Source organism: Mesoplodon mirus (genome assembly GCF_964341445.2).
Source record: "Mesoplodon mirus genome assembly, chromosome: 14".
Taxonomy (NCBI): Eukaryota; Metazoa; Chordata; class Mammalia; order Artiodactyla; family Ziphiidae; genus Mesoplodon; species Mesoplodon mirus.
In genome coordinates, this window is record NC_138990.1 from 76,195,744 (window position 1) to 76,211,666 (window position 15,923).

At 34.7% G+C, this 15,923-nt stretch overlaps 1 protein-coding gene across 1 annotated transcript in view; it reads right to left on the minus strand.

Annotated features, from left to right (window-relative positions):
- The window catches only part of XPO1 (exportin 1), a 42,365-nt gene that overhangs the window by 692 nt on the left and 25,750 nt on the right, over positions 1 to 15,923 (minus strand). The window contains exons 5-24 of the mRNA XM_082643309.1: positions 15,564 to 15,625; positions 15,287 to 15,331; positions 13,026 to 13,207; positions 11,957 to 12,005; positions 11,758 to 11,877; positions 10,509 to 10,637; positions 9,482 to 9,640; positions 8,326 to 8,523; positions 7,897 to 8,035; positions 7,529 to 7,710; positions 7,291 to 7,447; positions 7,028 to 7,191; positions 6,621 to 6,755; positions 6,106 to 6,289; positions 5,440 to 5,546; positions 2,719 to 2,913; positions 1,871 to 2,039; positions 1,050 to 1,184; positions 811 to 970; positions 631 to 727 (exon numbers count right to left, since the gene is read on the minus strand). Of these exons, the coding sequence (XP_082499435.1) occupies positions 631 to 727; positions 811 to 970; positions 1,050 to 1,184; positions 1,871 to 2,039; positions 2,719 to 2,913; positions 5,440 to 5,546; positions 6,106 to 6,289; positions 6,621 to 6,755; positions 7,028 to 7,191; positions 7,291 to 7,447; positions 7,529 to 7,710; positions 7,897 to 8,035; positions 8,326 to 8,523; positions 9,482 to 9,640; positions 10,509 to 10,637; positions 11,758 to 11,877; positions 11,957 to 12,005; positions 13,026 to 13,207; positions 15,287 to 15,331; positions 15,564 to 15,625 (2,768 nt within the window). The remainder of the gene's footprint in view (positions 1 to 630; positions 728 to 810; positions 971 to 1,049; positions 1,185 to 1,870; positions 2,040 to 2,718; positions 2,914 to 5,439; positions 5,547 to 6,105; positions 6,290 to 6,620; positions 6,756 to 7,027; positions 7,192 to 7,290; positions 7,448 to 7,528; positions 7,711 to 7,896; positions 8,036 to 8,325; positions 8,524 to 9,481; positions 9,641 to 10,508; positions 10,638 to 11,757; positions 11,878 to 11,956; positions 12,006 to 13,025; positions 13,208 to 15,286; positions 15,332 to 15,563; positions 15,626 to 15,923) is intronic.

Sequence of the window (15,923 nt, forward strand, 5' to 3'; positions counted from 1 at the left end):
TTTATATTTACAGTAAAAAACAAACAAACAAACAAACAAAAAACAAAACCCAACAACAAAACCTTTGGATTTTGCAGGGGAAAAAAAACCTGAATATCTTATGTGACCAATTCTTTAATAGACATAGATAACTCATCAACTACTTATGAGTTTCATGGTACTTTTTGTATTTCTTTAAAGCATGATGATACAAGAAAAATTGCTCTTCCCATAAGTAAATGGAGCATTCTAACAGCAGTAAAAATAGGCTGGTATCTGCTAATTATCATGTTCCCCCTAAAATGAATTCCTTACTAACAAAATGGAAAATACCAAAAGGAACTACCAATGTGCTTCTTTCACCCATTCCACTCCTTTAAAAATACCTATGGGATTCAATCACAATGTTGCAATAGATATTCTAAAATGAATTATATTAATAAAAAGCTCCCCTGAACATTTCAAACCTATCTCCTTCCTGGCCTTGATTTGAAAGTGTTTCTTTCTGTAATCAGTCTCAAAAGAGTAAGATTACACATATTTTAAAAGCCCACTCATTTTGCACTACAAAAAGTGGTCAAGTCAATTCTGGATGCAAGAATTCAATCAGTATTTAGTCAATACTTTTGCAACTGCAAATAAAATACATACCTTTATCTGTACCAGGAAATCCCTAAGATGTTCCTTGAATGCAGGAATATCCTGATTTAAGCTGAAAAGTCCCGTCACAAAGAGCTTTACTTGAGCACTGCAAGTCAAAACACAATGATTAATTGCTTTAAAAAAAAAACTTAAAAATTTAAGTTTATTAAAAAGTCTATTTATACTTACTCCTGAAGATGAGGGAATGCAGACTTAAGAAGATTAGCCACATATTCCTGAATAAACATTTGGTTGTTAACTGGATTTCCAGGATTTAATGGTGTACTTATTTTTCCTTCTTCGACCAAATTAAACATATATGCAAGGATAGATGCATGCATTGTCAAACCTGTTGATAAGAAGGACATCATTAACTCCAAGATGTAATAGCAACTGGAACACATACTTTTATGGCTTTAAATTCTTACCAGCAGTATGTGAGGTGTCTGTCACGACAGAAAAGATATGCTGAAGAATATCACAAAAATAAGTTTGATAGAAACTCTGAGCTGCAGCTTCTTCTTGTGCAACATTTTGTAAGAGTGTAAAAAGTATCTGTAAGCCTAAAATACACATAATGCCAACAACGTTATTACATACTGACAACATTCATGATAGTGTTTCAGCTATTAAACAATTCATTCAAAGTCCATTCGCCCCTCTTTTTTTTGCTAATGACAATTATTTGCCTAAATTATCTTGACTCAGTAATGGAGTTAAACTGGAATCAAAGTCTGCTAACTTACAGGCTATAATCTAACCATTACCACCTTTCCAGTATTTCTGAAAGTTTAGTTGATTCTCTCTACATCCACTCCAAAAGCAGTGCAACTGAGTAGATTTTTTCTATTACATAAAACAGTTACTATTTAAAAGGAAAACAAACCCTCCAACTATAAACAGTTTTTTTTGTTTTATCCTTAGTTAACCCTCGGTGCTACAGAGCAAAAGCATAGGGGGAAAAGGAAACACTGGTGAGGATATGGGTGAGTGATGTTCTTTCTCCCTGCCTTGAATCTTATGCCCATCTCCCCGTAACTCAATTCTGTCTATGAACTCACTCTGGATCTGATTAAACTGTTTATAGGACTTACTCAGACCTATCTACACAACTGATGCATTCAAACAAAACCATGACAAGTGAAGTGATACCTACTTGTCTACCACTATACACCTACCTGTAAGTGTCTGTACACGGATTGTGGGTTGGTAGGCAAATGAATAAAGAACATCGTTTCTATGTATTTACCTGTATCTGCTACATTCCTCATAGTATGTTTGAAAGCCCAAATGATGGAATCCAAAACAAGTTTAAACTGTGCAGGTGGAATAGCCAGGAATGCTGGGAAACAATGAGAATTGACAGCCTGAAGTAGTAAGAAAAAGTTCGTTCTGTGCTCAGGATATTCTTCAAAGTCCTAAAAACAAATAGTGGGAACAAAAGTTTCAATGCCTGAATTATGTTAAATGGAAGGGGGAAAGCAAGCCCTAATTCAGTATAAATGTTTGGAGTTGTTAGTGGACCCCATAAGATGTGAAAGTCAAACTCAAAAGCTAATAGAATTCACCTGTCAAGGAAGACAAAATTACTATTTATTAGACAAATGAATTACCAAAGTGAAGGAATACAAGTTCACTTTTTTATAAAGAGAACTCAACAAAACCCACATAAAGACCATCATATTTTCTATTCACTCTGAGACTGTTACTACCACATTTAAGTGACTTTGAGATCACTAATACAGATTAGAAAAATTGTTATCTACTGTGTAATTGTGTACACTTACATGTACATTTTTTCTTTTTGATTAATACATTTTCCCATTCCTTATAAGCACAAACTACACTTTAAAAAGCCAGTGACTAAAATGTAGCAAGTTTTCAACGAATGCAAGCTGCTATTTGAATAAACAATCTATCAAATTTACTTTTGTAAATTTAAAAAACAAGTATTTTTCTTATCTAGAAGTTCAAATATTTAATATCAGAGCCTAAAGTTTATGCTGTACTCATACACAGCCATCATTTATGCTTTTAAAAGTGAAAAGGACATAATGCAAAACCTCCCATTATATAACTGAAATGCAAATCACATACCTTATTTATCATATTCAATGTGCATTCAAAAACAGCATCAAATATTTGAGGTATTTCAGCTGTTATATGTCCTCCTAACTTGTTGACAATAATAGCCATAGTACTAAGCACTTCTGGTTCTCTAGCAGCTGGGACATTTCTCTGGTAATCAATGAGAACTGCATCCAACAGAGGAGGAACAAAATTTTCAGCTACCTGTTTAAAAAAAACAAAAAAACAAAAAACCACAACTTTTCAATTTTAATGTAGGCACTTGCTAACTCTTATTAAGCAGCTAGGTCAATGTCATCTGTAAGACTTAATCTAGGTTGATCATCTGCTGAAAACTGGAAATTCCTGTGCTTTAAAAGTTTTTGTATATTAAAACCTTACCAAGAGAAAGTGAGAAATCACAATAGGCTGAGAAGGGCCATGGACACTGCATAGTTTAAATCTGTAATTATTAAAGGAAACTGGGGCCTGACACTCTAAGTATTGTGGCGGGACCAGGATTCTAGGAATACTGTGTGTATGGGATGGGTAACCTCAAGGTAGAGCCCTCCTCACCAATACTGTACTAAGGTACTCATATCTAACCAAAAGTAGACACCCAATGATTTTTTTAATTTAATGAATGCTTGTTGATATTTTAATAATCAGAAATAATAACCATCACTTACTCTCAAAAAAGGAACTGGACTATGCCAGAAAGACTGTGTGAGGGTTTCCAAGATTCTCAATAAATAGTCTTAGTAAGGCGTAACTTCTATGCTTTTAATAGGTTCTCCATTAAGATGTGCACAATAAATATAACCATGTTTCATTTAACTGAAGATTACTAGTTAGTAGCGTCCCACCATACAAAACAAGTCTAGTTAAGATTTGAAGGATAAGCACAAAATTATTTTTCCTTTTACCTACTTGGTTTCTCTTAACTAGAACTGATTCTCACTTCTTTTTCTTCCTTCAAGTGTTATTGAGACATGATTAATGTATAGCGCTAAGTTTACTTACATACATGAAATGATTATAAAATAAGTTTAGTGAACATCATCATATAGATACAAATAGAAAAAAAATTTTGTGATGAAAACGTTTAGGATTTACTCTTAACAAACTTTCTTATATAAGGTAACAGCAGTGTTAATTGTATTTATCATGTTTGTACATTACATTCTTAGTACTTATTTATGTTAAAACTAAACGTTTTATCTTCTGACTGCCTTCATCCAATTTCCCCTCCCCTCATTCCCCCACCTCTGGTAAACACAAATCTGGTATCTTTTTCTATGAGTTCGCTGTATGTTTGTTGATCTACAACACAATGTTACTTCCTGTTACACAGCATAGTGAGTGATTTGGTATTTTTATACATTTCAAAATGATCACCACATTAAGTCTAGTTACGATCTGTCACCATAAAAAGTTATGAGTTATTGACTATATTCCCCACATTATACATTTCATACCCATGACTCATTTATTCTTTCCTCCCCCACCCTCACATTTCTACTCTTAACACTGAAATAATTTATTTTCCTACATACTGGATCTGAAGTGTTTGACTATCTTTGAATTCACAGCCCCAAACCTCAACATAAACGTTAGTTGTAAAACATAATGAGACCCTTCTTCTTATTACCACTGATACGCCTGAAATTATTGCCTAAGTTGTTGTAAATTATGAACTTCTCAATTTCTTCAATTCATCCTTTTTACTTTCCAATTTTAAATACAGTTCTGATCTCATACATAATACATGTTTAAAACCTTTTGGTATTTAAGCTTGATACCTTGAGAATTTCCTAAAAAAATTTCCATATCAATAGGAACAACACTGAAAGTTCAACATTACGAAAGTAAGTTGCACAGTTGTCAGTGCTACTTCCACACAATAGTGATAAACAAGATAGGATTTTTGGTAATGTTCCCAGGATCAAGAAAATGAAAGGTATACAATAACTAAACATAAATCTCATTTTCCCCAAGTTGAGGCATATGGAGCTGGTTTAGTTTCTGAAAACCACTTAAGACTAACAGGAGGGCTTCCCTGGTGGCGCAGTGGTTGAGAATCTGCCTGCCAATGCAGGGGACACGGGTTCGAGCCCTGGTCTGGGAAGATCCCACATGCCGCGGAGCAACTAGCCCCATGAGCCACAATTACTGAGCCTGCGCGTCTGGAGCCTGTGCTCCGCAACAAGAGAGGCCCCCATAGTGAGAGGCCCGCGTACCGTGATGAAGAGGGGCCCCCACTTGCCGCAACTAGAGAAAGCCCTCGCACAGAAACGAAGACCCAACACAGCAAAAAAAAAAAAAAAAAAAAAAAAAAGACTAACAGGAATAAGAGAGCAAAAGAGACTTTCAAACTTTCAACTAGGAAAGTGCTTACTGCCCCCCTACTGAAGAGGCAAACTAATGACAGCTTTGCAAATTGCTCTCAAAGCCATGAGGAAAACAAAAATTTCATCTGAACTCTATCCATGGAAAAATAAAAACGACCCAATCATCTCAGCTATCTTGTTGCATCACCAACCCCCCCACCACTAACAGCAATTTCTTTCGAAGATGGTATATATCTTATTATTTTAATGTACTCAAGGACTCCACTAAATAGAATGTTATAAAATAATGCCAGACGTAAACATCTAAATTACCTTTGAAATAGCTAAACGCATACAGAATATATGCACATTCCAGAGAATGCAGCATCAACTTTAAAAACAAAAAGCACATCTCACTTACCATCTGTGGATCATTGGACCGGCTCACCCAACCAGATATTAACTTTAAAGTTTCCCTTTTTACTGTTCGCATACTTCTAATCAATGGTTGCTTTGTAACCATCTCACCTAAAAAATACAATCAGGTGGAATCCAACTTAACAACTAAAATTCTACACTGGCAGTTACATGTACTTCAGATATTATTAGTTCCCATTTACCATTAGAAAACTTAAAAGACAAGAGTACACAGATGGGCCTCCCTGGTGGCGCAGTGGTTGAGAGTCCGCCTGCCGATGCAGGGGATGCGGATTCGTGCCCCGGTCTGGGAGGATCCCATATGCCGCGGAGCGGCTGGGCCCGTGAGCCATGGCCGCTGGGCCTGCGCGTCCGGAGCCTGTGCTCCGCAACGGGAGAGGCCACAACAGTGAGAGGCCCGCATACCGCAAAAAGAAAAAAAAAAAAAAAAAAAAAAAGAGTACACAGATGAATTTCCTGGGAAAATAAACTAAGACTAATTTTATAGGGGAAAGGGGCCTGTGAGTGGTTAAAAAAATTGTCTAGGATCACCTGAAACATGGGACGGATTAATTTAAATCTGCAAGAAGTGCTGAATGCTTATGCCAAGGCAGTGAATGCAGAACTGACTTATTAATACATCATTCCATAAGAATTCAGAATCGCTTACCATTAGCTTGAATAGCTGCAGAAATATTTTCACTGAGGCACTTGTATACATTAAGCATATCTAAATAAATTCTCCCAAGCTGAATCACAAACGGGTGTCCAACCGCTTTGCAGGCTCTCACGTTTGTTTTCAATATGCTACCAAGTTGCTTGACTGTTTCAGGATCTTTAAGTATATCCACATTCTGCGAAGGACAAAAAACAACTCCATTTAACATATGAGAATTATTCTTGTAGCTAAAGCAAAAAACATTACACCCACATTACTCCAAAGCACCATGACATTTATGTTAAATGGTGAAACTAATGCAAAAGTCTTTACTAAAAATAGAGCAAAATATTCCCAATTTTCCATCAAAACAGAATAAAAATATTACAATTTTTTCAATGTGCAAAAGTACACATAAAAGTACTTATGGATCAGATATACATGTCAAAGGTACAAAATTTACTACTTCTGTAAATATAATTTTCTCAATTTCCATTAGAACTTTCACAAAAAGTAATAAAACTTACTTTGGTTGCTTGCTGGATTATGCTATCCCAAACCTGATTAGGAAGTAGCATGTATTTTTCTATCAAATGTTCTTGTACTGTTTGGTCTGTTTGTGCACCAATCATGTACCCCACAGCTTCATAAAATGTATGGACCTATGTTAAAAGGCAGACATTTTACTTGCATGCATCACACAAACAATCCACATACACACTTAAACTAATTTTGTTAAAGTGTCAGAAATAATTTATATTAAGTAGGAAAACAGCCTAACAAACTTTTGGTTGATTTCTGCCTCACTATAAAAACCTAACCACAGAAACACTTGAACTGAATTCAAGAGTGGCTTTCTTTCTACTCCCATTAATAAATTCTCATTAAAACAGTAGTTACTTTCTAAGAAAAATATCCTTGCTGATCCACATACCTGTTGAGGCTGAAGATCACAAATTATAGTGTTAATGTTGTTCAAAATCTCATCAATAAATGGCATTACTTCTCCAACCTGAACCTGAACAAAATGCCTGCGGCACTTTTGAGCTATTTTAATGAAAGTATCACAAGCCATGTCCTGGACTCCATCATGGGTCTCTAAAACAAAAACAATTATAAAAAAAATTTAAGAAATATTTTCCATTTTTTATTCAGCAAAAGTAACTAAATAAAATATATTAAGCAAATAGGATTTACCATGCATGAATTCAAAGAGCTTGTTAACTACAGTCTTCAAGAATTTCCAGTGAGCTCTTAAAAATCGTGGATATTGACCTACTATGTACATGATATTTGATGCAATAATAGCTTTATTATCTTTGCCTCTTTTCTGTTCACATAATCCTAGTAGATCCTGTAAAATAAGACAAATTTCAGTCATTTGTAATAAAATACACTTAGCTAAAGTTCCAGTTCATACCTATCTCTTACATACCTTTATAACAGTAACAAGAAATCGTTTTTCATCCTCTTCATGCATTGCTCCACTAATGGAGCCTATCGCCCAACACAATGTATTCAAATTTTTCCATGACCACTCCGTACCATTCACTTGATTGTGAAGCTTCTCAGTCATTATTCTTTCTGTATCTACATAATCCAGATGAGTAAGATAAACTACAAGGAAAAAAATTCCAAATGTTTCAAAATGCAAAAAGATTTTTACTAAGACTAATAGCACATTAATAAGGATGGCTATTAACAGATTGAGAACCTAAGCATGCCATATTTCCTAAAAAAGTATTTCTACCCCAAACTGAATTACAAAGATAAAAATTAAATTAACAGTATTTATTAACTTACCTAATGTTTCTCTCATATTCTTATACAAATTTATGGAATCTGTATCCTTCATGAATTCTCTTACAACTTCTCCCTGATCATTTTCTACAACTAATACTTCCTCTGGTTTAGCCATTCGACTAACCATCAGTAAACGGACCTATTCAACGATAAACAAGAGAAACAAATCTGTTAGATCTTTGAAATCAGTCACATCAAATGTAACCCCCACTCCCACTCAACACCAACATACCAAACAAAATTATTCCCACAATATAAAAGAATAAATAACATGGATAAAAATCAATTGTTAACTTTCTTGCATCTCATTTGCATTCCTAAGAAACTCACAGGTGGTGCTTGGATAGATTTAGCCAAAAAATAAAAGCCAGTATTTGCATTTGGTCCCCCAAATCACAGGAAGCACATTCAACCACCCACTACTGTTACCTTGGACAACACAGGCAAATACAGCTGCCTCCTGGGAGGAACATCAAAATGTTGACTTCCAGATAGCAATGGAGAGGCAGATGTTGAGAATGGGCTCTCTCTATAGAGTTCAGCTGCCAGGTGATTCCAGTACTCAAGACAAATCTTAAAGATTTCGGTTTCCTCTACTTCGGATACCAACAACATATAATGAAGAGCCTACACAGGAGACCAAAACTATTAAAACAATCCTTAGACGTTACTAACCAACCTCAAACTGCTTTCCATTTGCTACGCTAATGGGAAATAAAAACTCATGTTGCATTCTGTACAACTCTGACATTTCATTATTCATCAAATAGACAACAGAAATTCTCTAGGAATAACTGTGCTTTCTTCTGACATGTCCTAGGACGTGTCAAGAAACTTACGTGATTGTAAAAAGGTATGGACGTTAAAAGACATTTGGTAATAGCAAAAAGGTAGAAATAATCCAAATGTTCAACAGAAGAACGGACACAAAACTCGATGTTTATCCATACAAAGGAGTATTATTCAGCCATGAAAGGGATTAAGTACTTATACATGCTATAACATGGTAACATGCTAACTGAAAGAAACCAATGACAAAAATCAGTATGTTATGATTCCATTTATATGAAAGGTTCAGAATAGTTAAATCCATTGAGATGTAAAGCAAATTACTGGTTGCTAGGGACTGGAGGGTAGAGCAGATTGAGGGAGTGACTGTTTCAACGGGTACATCATCCTTTGTGGGTGATGAAAATGTTTTGGAATAGGTAATGGTTGACAACACCGTGAATGTACTAAATGCCACTGAATCAAACAATTTACAATGGATAGTTTTATGTTATGTGAATTACATCTCAATTTTAAAATAAGGTCTTTAAACTTTTCATCTTAGAAATCACAAATCTGCACATGCTTTAGGAATTTAATTTTCATTATAAATTACTGATCTGGTATTGAGTAGAACACAAAAATCGTGACACTTGGCTTTTAACAACTATAATTCAGAATTGACAACATATATTTATACTGCACAGACAAGTAACAGGTAAGAAGATATGTTAAAAGGTATAGGAATTTTTAGAACAAAGGCATACTTTAAGTTTTTATTATTAATTTCAGAAGTCAAAGGCTCCAGAAAGCCTACCTCCATGAGTGTTTCCCTGAGATTTAATCTTTTTTCTATAAGTTGACCATGTTCTTTAAGAAAGGTGCAGAGAAACAAACTGAGATTTTGAATAAAGTTCTGTTCATCATCCTTTCCATTCGAGTATGCAAGTCGAATATTGGTATTTAAAGGAAGCATCTGCAAGATTAAATATGGATCATAAGCCCTTCATTTTAAAAACAACAAAGATACTACATTTAAGTTCTAAATTTCCACCACCCTTTTACTAATTTTAAAATATACGGAGTGGGACTTCCCTGGTGGCGCAGTGGATAAGACTCCAAGTTCCCAATGCAGGGGGCCCACATTCGATCCTTGGTCAGGGAACTAGACATGTATGCCACAATAAAGAGTTCACATGCCACAACTAAGGAGCCCGCCTGCCACAACTAAGACCCAGTGCAACCAAATAAATAAATTAAAACAAAAAAACAAAAAACATATGGAGTTAAACAGCTTATTCTTCCCTAGAATGCCTTGGTCTATTATATCCATTTTTGTAACTTTCTGTCTTAATTTTTTACTTTTTTAAAAGTTGCAAGTAGTAAAATTTCCTCAAAGATTATGCTTTGAAATATTCCCTACATCAGAGTTTTCCCACCTAGTGTTATTAAAAATGTAAAAAGTTGATTCAGATCACGAACATATATAGTAATATAGTTTTGTGATTAACCTTCTAATTTCATATACACCTAGTCAGACTAACACTTGGCTAATCCCTTCATTTAAGAGATGAAAGGTCAAAGGCAGAACTGATATTAAACCCCAGGATACCAAGCCTCTAAATTCTGTAGAAATAAATTACCATGACACTCCCAGAACATTTACTTCAAGGAATTTTCAAAATGTTCATAAAAATTTCTTATCCTTCATTTTATATAATAAATATACAATCACATTACAGCTCATCTATTTATGGTAAGCTGTGCTGAAATGGTTCAACTCAAACCCAACATTTTCTAAGGCACTAAAATTGTTTAGTCAGTTTTTAAGGGTGTTGTATTACCTGTTTTAGCTGCATCATTGTCAGCGTAAATAGCGTTACAAATTGTTCCTCATACTGGCTTACACTCACACCAGCGATCTCAGTGAGGCACTTCAGAGAGACATTTCGAAACATTGGAACATTCAGGAACTATTTTAATTTAAAAAAAGGGGGTGGGGGGGGAAGGAAGCGTAAAATTAAATGGCCTGAAGCACTTAAAATTAACAGTTAAAAAAATAAAGGATTTAAAAATCAGGAACACAGAGGAAAAATATCAGGCAAATAGGTGGTGATAGGGTTTTTTTGGGCACATATATTTTAAGGAAATTTCGTTATCCATCCAATAGACAGTAAATGCTTTAGGAGTATACTGTGCTTTCTTTTGATGTGTCCTCAGACACCTGGAAAACACAAAGTTGCTTAGAAACTTCCCCCACGATCTATTACATGACTTTTAAAGACATCATGTTTTCTGTATAATCTAAAAAGATTTTAATTGTTTAGGATTTTAAGGGATGGGAAATATACCTAGGATTAATAAGGTGTGGAAAAACTGGCTCTTTCATATTTAACTGTTGAGAAGGTATAAAAATAGCCTCCCATTAGGGGGTGGCAATTTGGTAAGCATCAGAAGCCTTAAAAATGGACATACCTATTGATCCAATACTTACACATATTAAAATTTATACCAAATAAATATTTGGACAAGTGCATAAATGTCCAGTATTTCCTGCACTACTGTTGACAATGGCAAACAATTTAAAATAAACCGTCTATGGATAAAATGGTGGCTCTAACATAGTAAATTCAGATTAGAATATGACCATATCAAGCCCTGAACTACAAAGCCCCAAACGTAAGTTATAATAGTCTGCTTGATTAAATACATAACTTACTCATTATATCTGATTAGAAAACATCTGGAAATACAACCAGTTGGTAACTATCTCTGGATGAACAATTGTAAGACTTTACATAAGTATTACATGCTACTGCAACTAAAAGGAAACCAAATTCATTATTAGTTGTTCACATAGAATTTGGGAGACTGCCTGGTATGAGTGGCAGAATCATAAAATTCTGACACGGTTTTTAAGAATTAGTAGCTGAAACTACAGAAAAGTTCTTCTGAGCAATTTCCTCATCTCAGAAACAAGGTTGATTATGGCTGTGAATGTGGAATGGTTTTAATATTCAAAAGAGCATTACAAATTAACAAAATACACACCACTATCCAGTGATAAATATAACTGAAATGTATTCACCATACCTTATAAATTAATGTGCTGATTAACTTGGTCTCAAAAATATATCCAAGCGGAATCCAGTTAAGAAATCTGAGCAACGTTTCCAAAGTTGCATGTACAAGTGGAGCATTTTGGGAATTTTCCTACAACAAAAACATGATTGTAAATTATCATCTTCCTATATAATTAATTATTTTTAAAAATGAAATTAAAAGCACTTACCATCACAAACTGACAAAGCTGAAAAATTTGTGAGAATTCATTGCACATGCTAAAAAAAAAATTGATCAGTTTAGAACACACATAGAAATGAATACTGTATTTACATACTAACATTTCAGCAGCCACTGAAAACTTGAGTTACTTCTATTTATAAACACAGATATCAATAACTTCATCGAAAGTTACAAAGCTATTAAAACTATGTGTAAATATCTCTTAAAACCCACCTATAAATAGCACTTAAGTTCATTTCTTGAAGGTTTGGTTTTCATGTCATCCTTACTCTATTTGAATAATTTCAATCACATCACATCTTTTATTTATTCTTTTAAAATTTGGCCACACCGCATGGCATGTGGGACCTTAGTTCCCCAACCAGGTATCAAACCCACACCCCCTGGAAGCGCGGTGTCTTAACCACTGGACAGCCAGGGAAGTCCCTCAACCTAGTCTTTTAAATCAAGACAGTCAAAAGAGAACTCTCCAAAAGTGGTGTTCGATATATCCCCAAGTGGGATAAAGTGCGAGAAGTGGTGTTCGATATATCCCCAAACCTAAAATGTGCTTAGACACCAAACCAGAGAAAAAATCCTAAATTCTGAAGTTAGTCTGAATACATAAAGGTAAAACATGACTGTTCCCTAATGACTAAACACATTTTATTACTATGTTGAAGAAAATAAAATCTGGAATGTTCCTGGTGTTAACTATAGGGAAACTGATAAAATGTAGGAATATTAAGAATAAAGCAGACATCTGGACACAAGTCATATCCTTGGACCTATGATTAACTAGACATCATATAAATCAGATTCCAAAGTTTTTTGGGAATTCTTAACCTATATTCCTTCCACATGACATGCATGAAGTTAATTTTGCTGTAACGTCATACATATTTTTCAAGCCTCCATATTTAGATAAGGCCACTTTAGCACTATTTAAATTTGTAGTAAAAAAGAACTGTGTATTAACTTTTAATAATCATAGTTCCTTAATAATTTACAATCTCCCTCCAAATTCCTTGAAATTACTAGAGAAATTACTTAAAAATTCCAAAACAATTACTTGCCTGTCTTTTAAATGCTTAGCTTTCACTTGGGTTATCTGTCCACTAGAGAAATCAAATACTTCTTCACTCAAGAGTTTCAGAATCACCATATTATTCTGACAGAGACTTTCACTGGTCCTACTTGCTCCAACAATGTCACTGATAAAAGTTGGCCAATGTTTTGGCCATTCTTGTTTCAGTATCTAAAATAAGATAGGAAATGTTAATTTCATTTCACTTGTCAATGGTAAAGAAAACAAACTTCATAGAAATTGTGTGATACCAAAAGCAGGAGCAAATATCAACCACCTTTCATTTTCTTCCCCTTTATTAAGACAGGAAATGTGCTGCCCTCTATAGAATGTACAGAGTAGAAACTACAACACAAAGTTCTGTGTCTCAAATGCCCTGTTCCTCCTCTCAATTATCCTGATTCGTCTAATCTAGCTCTAATGTGTATGCATATCAATATTTGCCAGATATGTGCAAATTATCCTAAGAGACTATAAGATCTAACTCTAAATGATAAAAAGGTGATGGGCAGGGAAAGATTATTTTCTTTGGCTGGAATCTGGGCCCTGAAATATAGGTAGGGTTTGGAGATACAAATTTGGAAGGAAAGAAGCATTATAGCTGGGGACAGAATCATCTTTGACCAAAAGCCTAATGGACTGTATTCAATTTTAAGGTCTGTACTGTTGATTCTGTATGCTAGGGATTTCCCAACAATATTCTGTAATAGCACCTGTTAAGGAAGAGGTAAGTAACTTAACCTCTTTGGACTCCTCCCTCTTCCCATTCAGAGATATGCTAACAACAAGAAGTCCTCAATAAAAGCCAGTTTAACTTAGTGAAAATCCAAGTGTTTAGGAAAACCCAATGTTTCTATAACTTATTAAATAAAAAAATTTTTTCCCTCACATACTAATTAATGTTCTCAAGAAATTTTTTGGACATATTATTAAAGGTAGGTAAACTTAAAATTTCTGAAGTTACAAATATAGAAAGACTAAAAAACAGGCTAATTATAGAGATCAATTAAAGGGATGCTTGAATTTAAAGGCATTTTTTTCAATGAATTAATAAGACTGAGATAGTGGACATGGAAAGGAAACATGCACAGTATGAGACAGATGAGAAAAAAAATTTTTATTTTAATAGATCTTTATTGGAGTATAAATGCTTCACAATACTGTGTTAGTTTCTGTTGTACAGCAAAGTGAATCGGCCATATGTATACATATGTCCCCATATCCCCTCCCTCTTGAGCCTCCCCATCCCACCCCTCTAGGTCATTGCAAAGCACCGAGCCCATCTCCCTATGCTATGCTGCTGCTTCCCAATAGCTAACTATTTTACATTCGGTAGTCTATATATGTCGATGCTACTCTCACTTCGCCCCAGCTTCCCCCTCCCACCCTGTGTCAAGTCCATTCCCTATGTCTACATCTTTATTCCTGCCCTGCAACTAGGTTCATCAGTACCTTTTTTTTTTTTCAAAGATTCCATATATATTCACTAGCATATGGTATTTGTCTTTCTCTTTCTGACTTAAGCATGACAGACTCTAGGTCCAGCCACCTCACTGCAAATAACTGAATTTCGTTTCTTTTTTATGGCTGAGTAATATTCCATTGTATATATGTGCCACATCTTCCTTATCCATTCATCTGTTGATGGACATTTAGGTTGGTTCCATGTCCTGGCTATTGTAAATAGTGCTGCAATGAACATTGTGGTACATGTCTCTTTTAATTATGGTTTTTGCAGGGTATATGCCCAGTAGTGGGACTACTGGGTCATATGGTAGCTCTATTTTTCGTTTTTTAAGGAACCTCCATACTGTTTTCTATAGTGGTTGTAACAATTTACATTCCCACCAACAGTGCAGGAGGGTTCCCTTTTCACCACACCCTTTCCAGCATTTATCATTTCTAGATTTTTTGATAATGGCCATTCTGACCAGTGTGAGGTGATACCTCATTGTAGTTTTCATTTGCATTAGATGAGAAATTTTTTAATGAGTTCAATCTATATTGGAGCCAAAGAAGTGAAGGTTTTACAGTACCATATTTGATGTTTCCTACCACAGCATATTAACAATTTTAAATGCTAGACAGCAGGCTAACTATTGTAATAACTGTGAAGATTACTATCACTACTCTGCAAGATGTTAGTTCAGTTATTCGATAAAAGTAGGTTAGACTATTTGTTCAACCACTCAGCCTGAACTGAAGCACTTAATCCTTCTCAGGGAAACAGTGTGTCAACTAAAAACTTACCTGAACAAGAATCATATTTAATTTCCCGATATATACCTTTTCCTTCTAAGAAAAGAAAAAAGTTTAGATTAAACGAGGACTTAAAATAGAAACATAAATAACAAATGTAGGCAACCCACACCCCCCCAGAGAGAGAAAAAAAAAAAGACTGCAGATCTATTGTAAATGATTGTGCATACATGTGTCTGTATGTCTGTGACAGAAGTGGGTTTTAAGTCGAAGACCCAATATTTAAATGATTTTATAGTCTCACAATAATCTGCAAAAAAGCTCTTACCTCTACACAAGTTGGGTCAGATGACGTCTTGATAATGAGGCCAACAACATATTTTTTTATCCCTATTAAAAAAAAATTATTCAACACTTTCATAGCATGCTAATACATCTTCAGGAACCAAAAAAACTGGGGGTGGGGGAGGGCAGAGTAAAGTCAGATGATACACCTGAATCCCATCGCCAATTATGGCATTTTTGAAAAATGCCAATTAGCTTAGTGTACTACACCTTTAAATTTTTAGTTTTTGTTAAACTTTACAAAATATTGGTTTAACAATTACGAACTACTGTATTCTAAGATATTCTTTAATGTTAGACAGTCAAGTATACCAAGCTGTGATTTTTAAATTAAAAACAAACC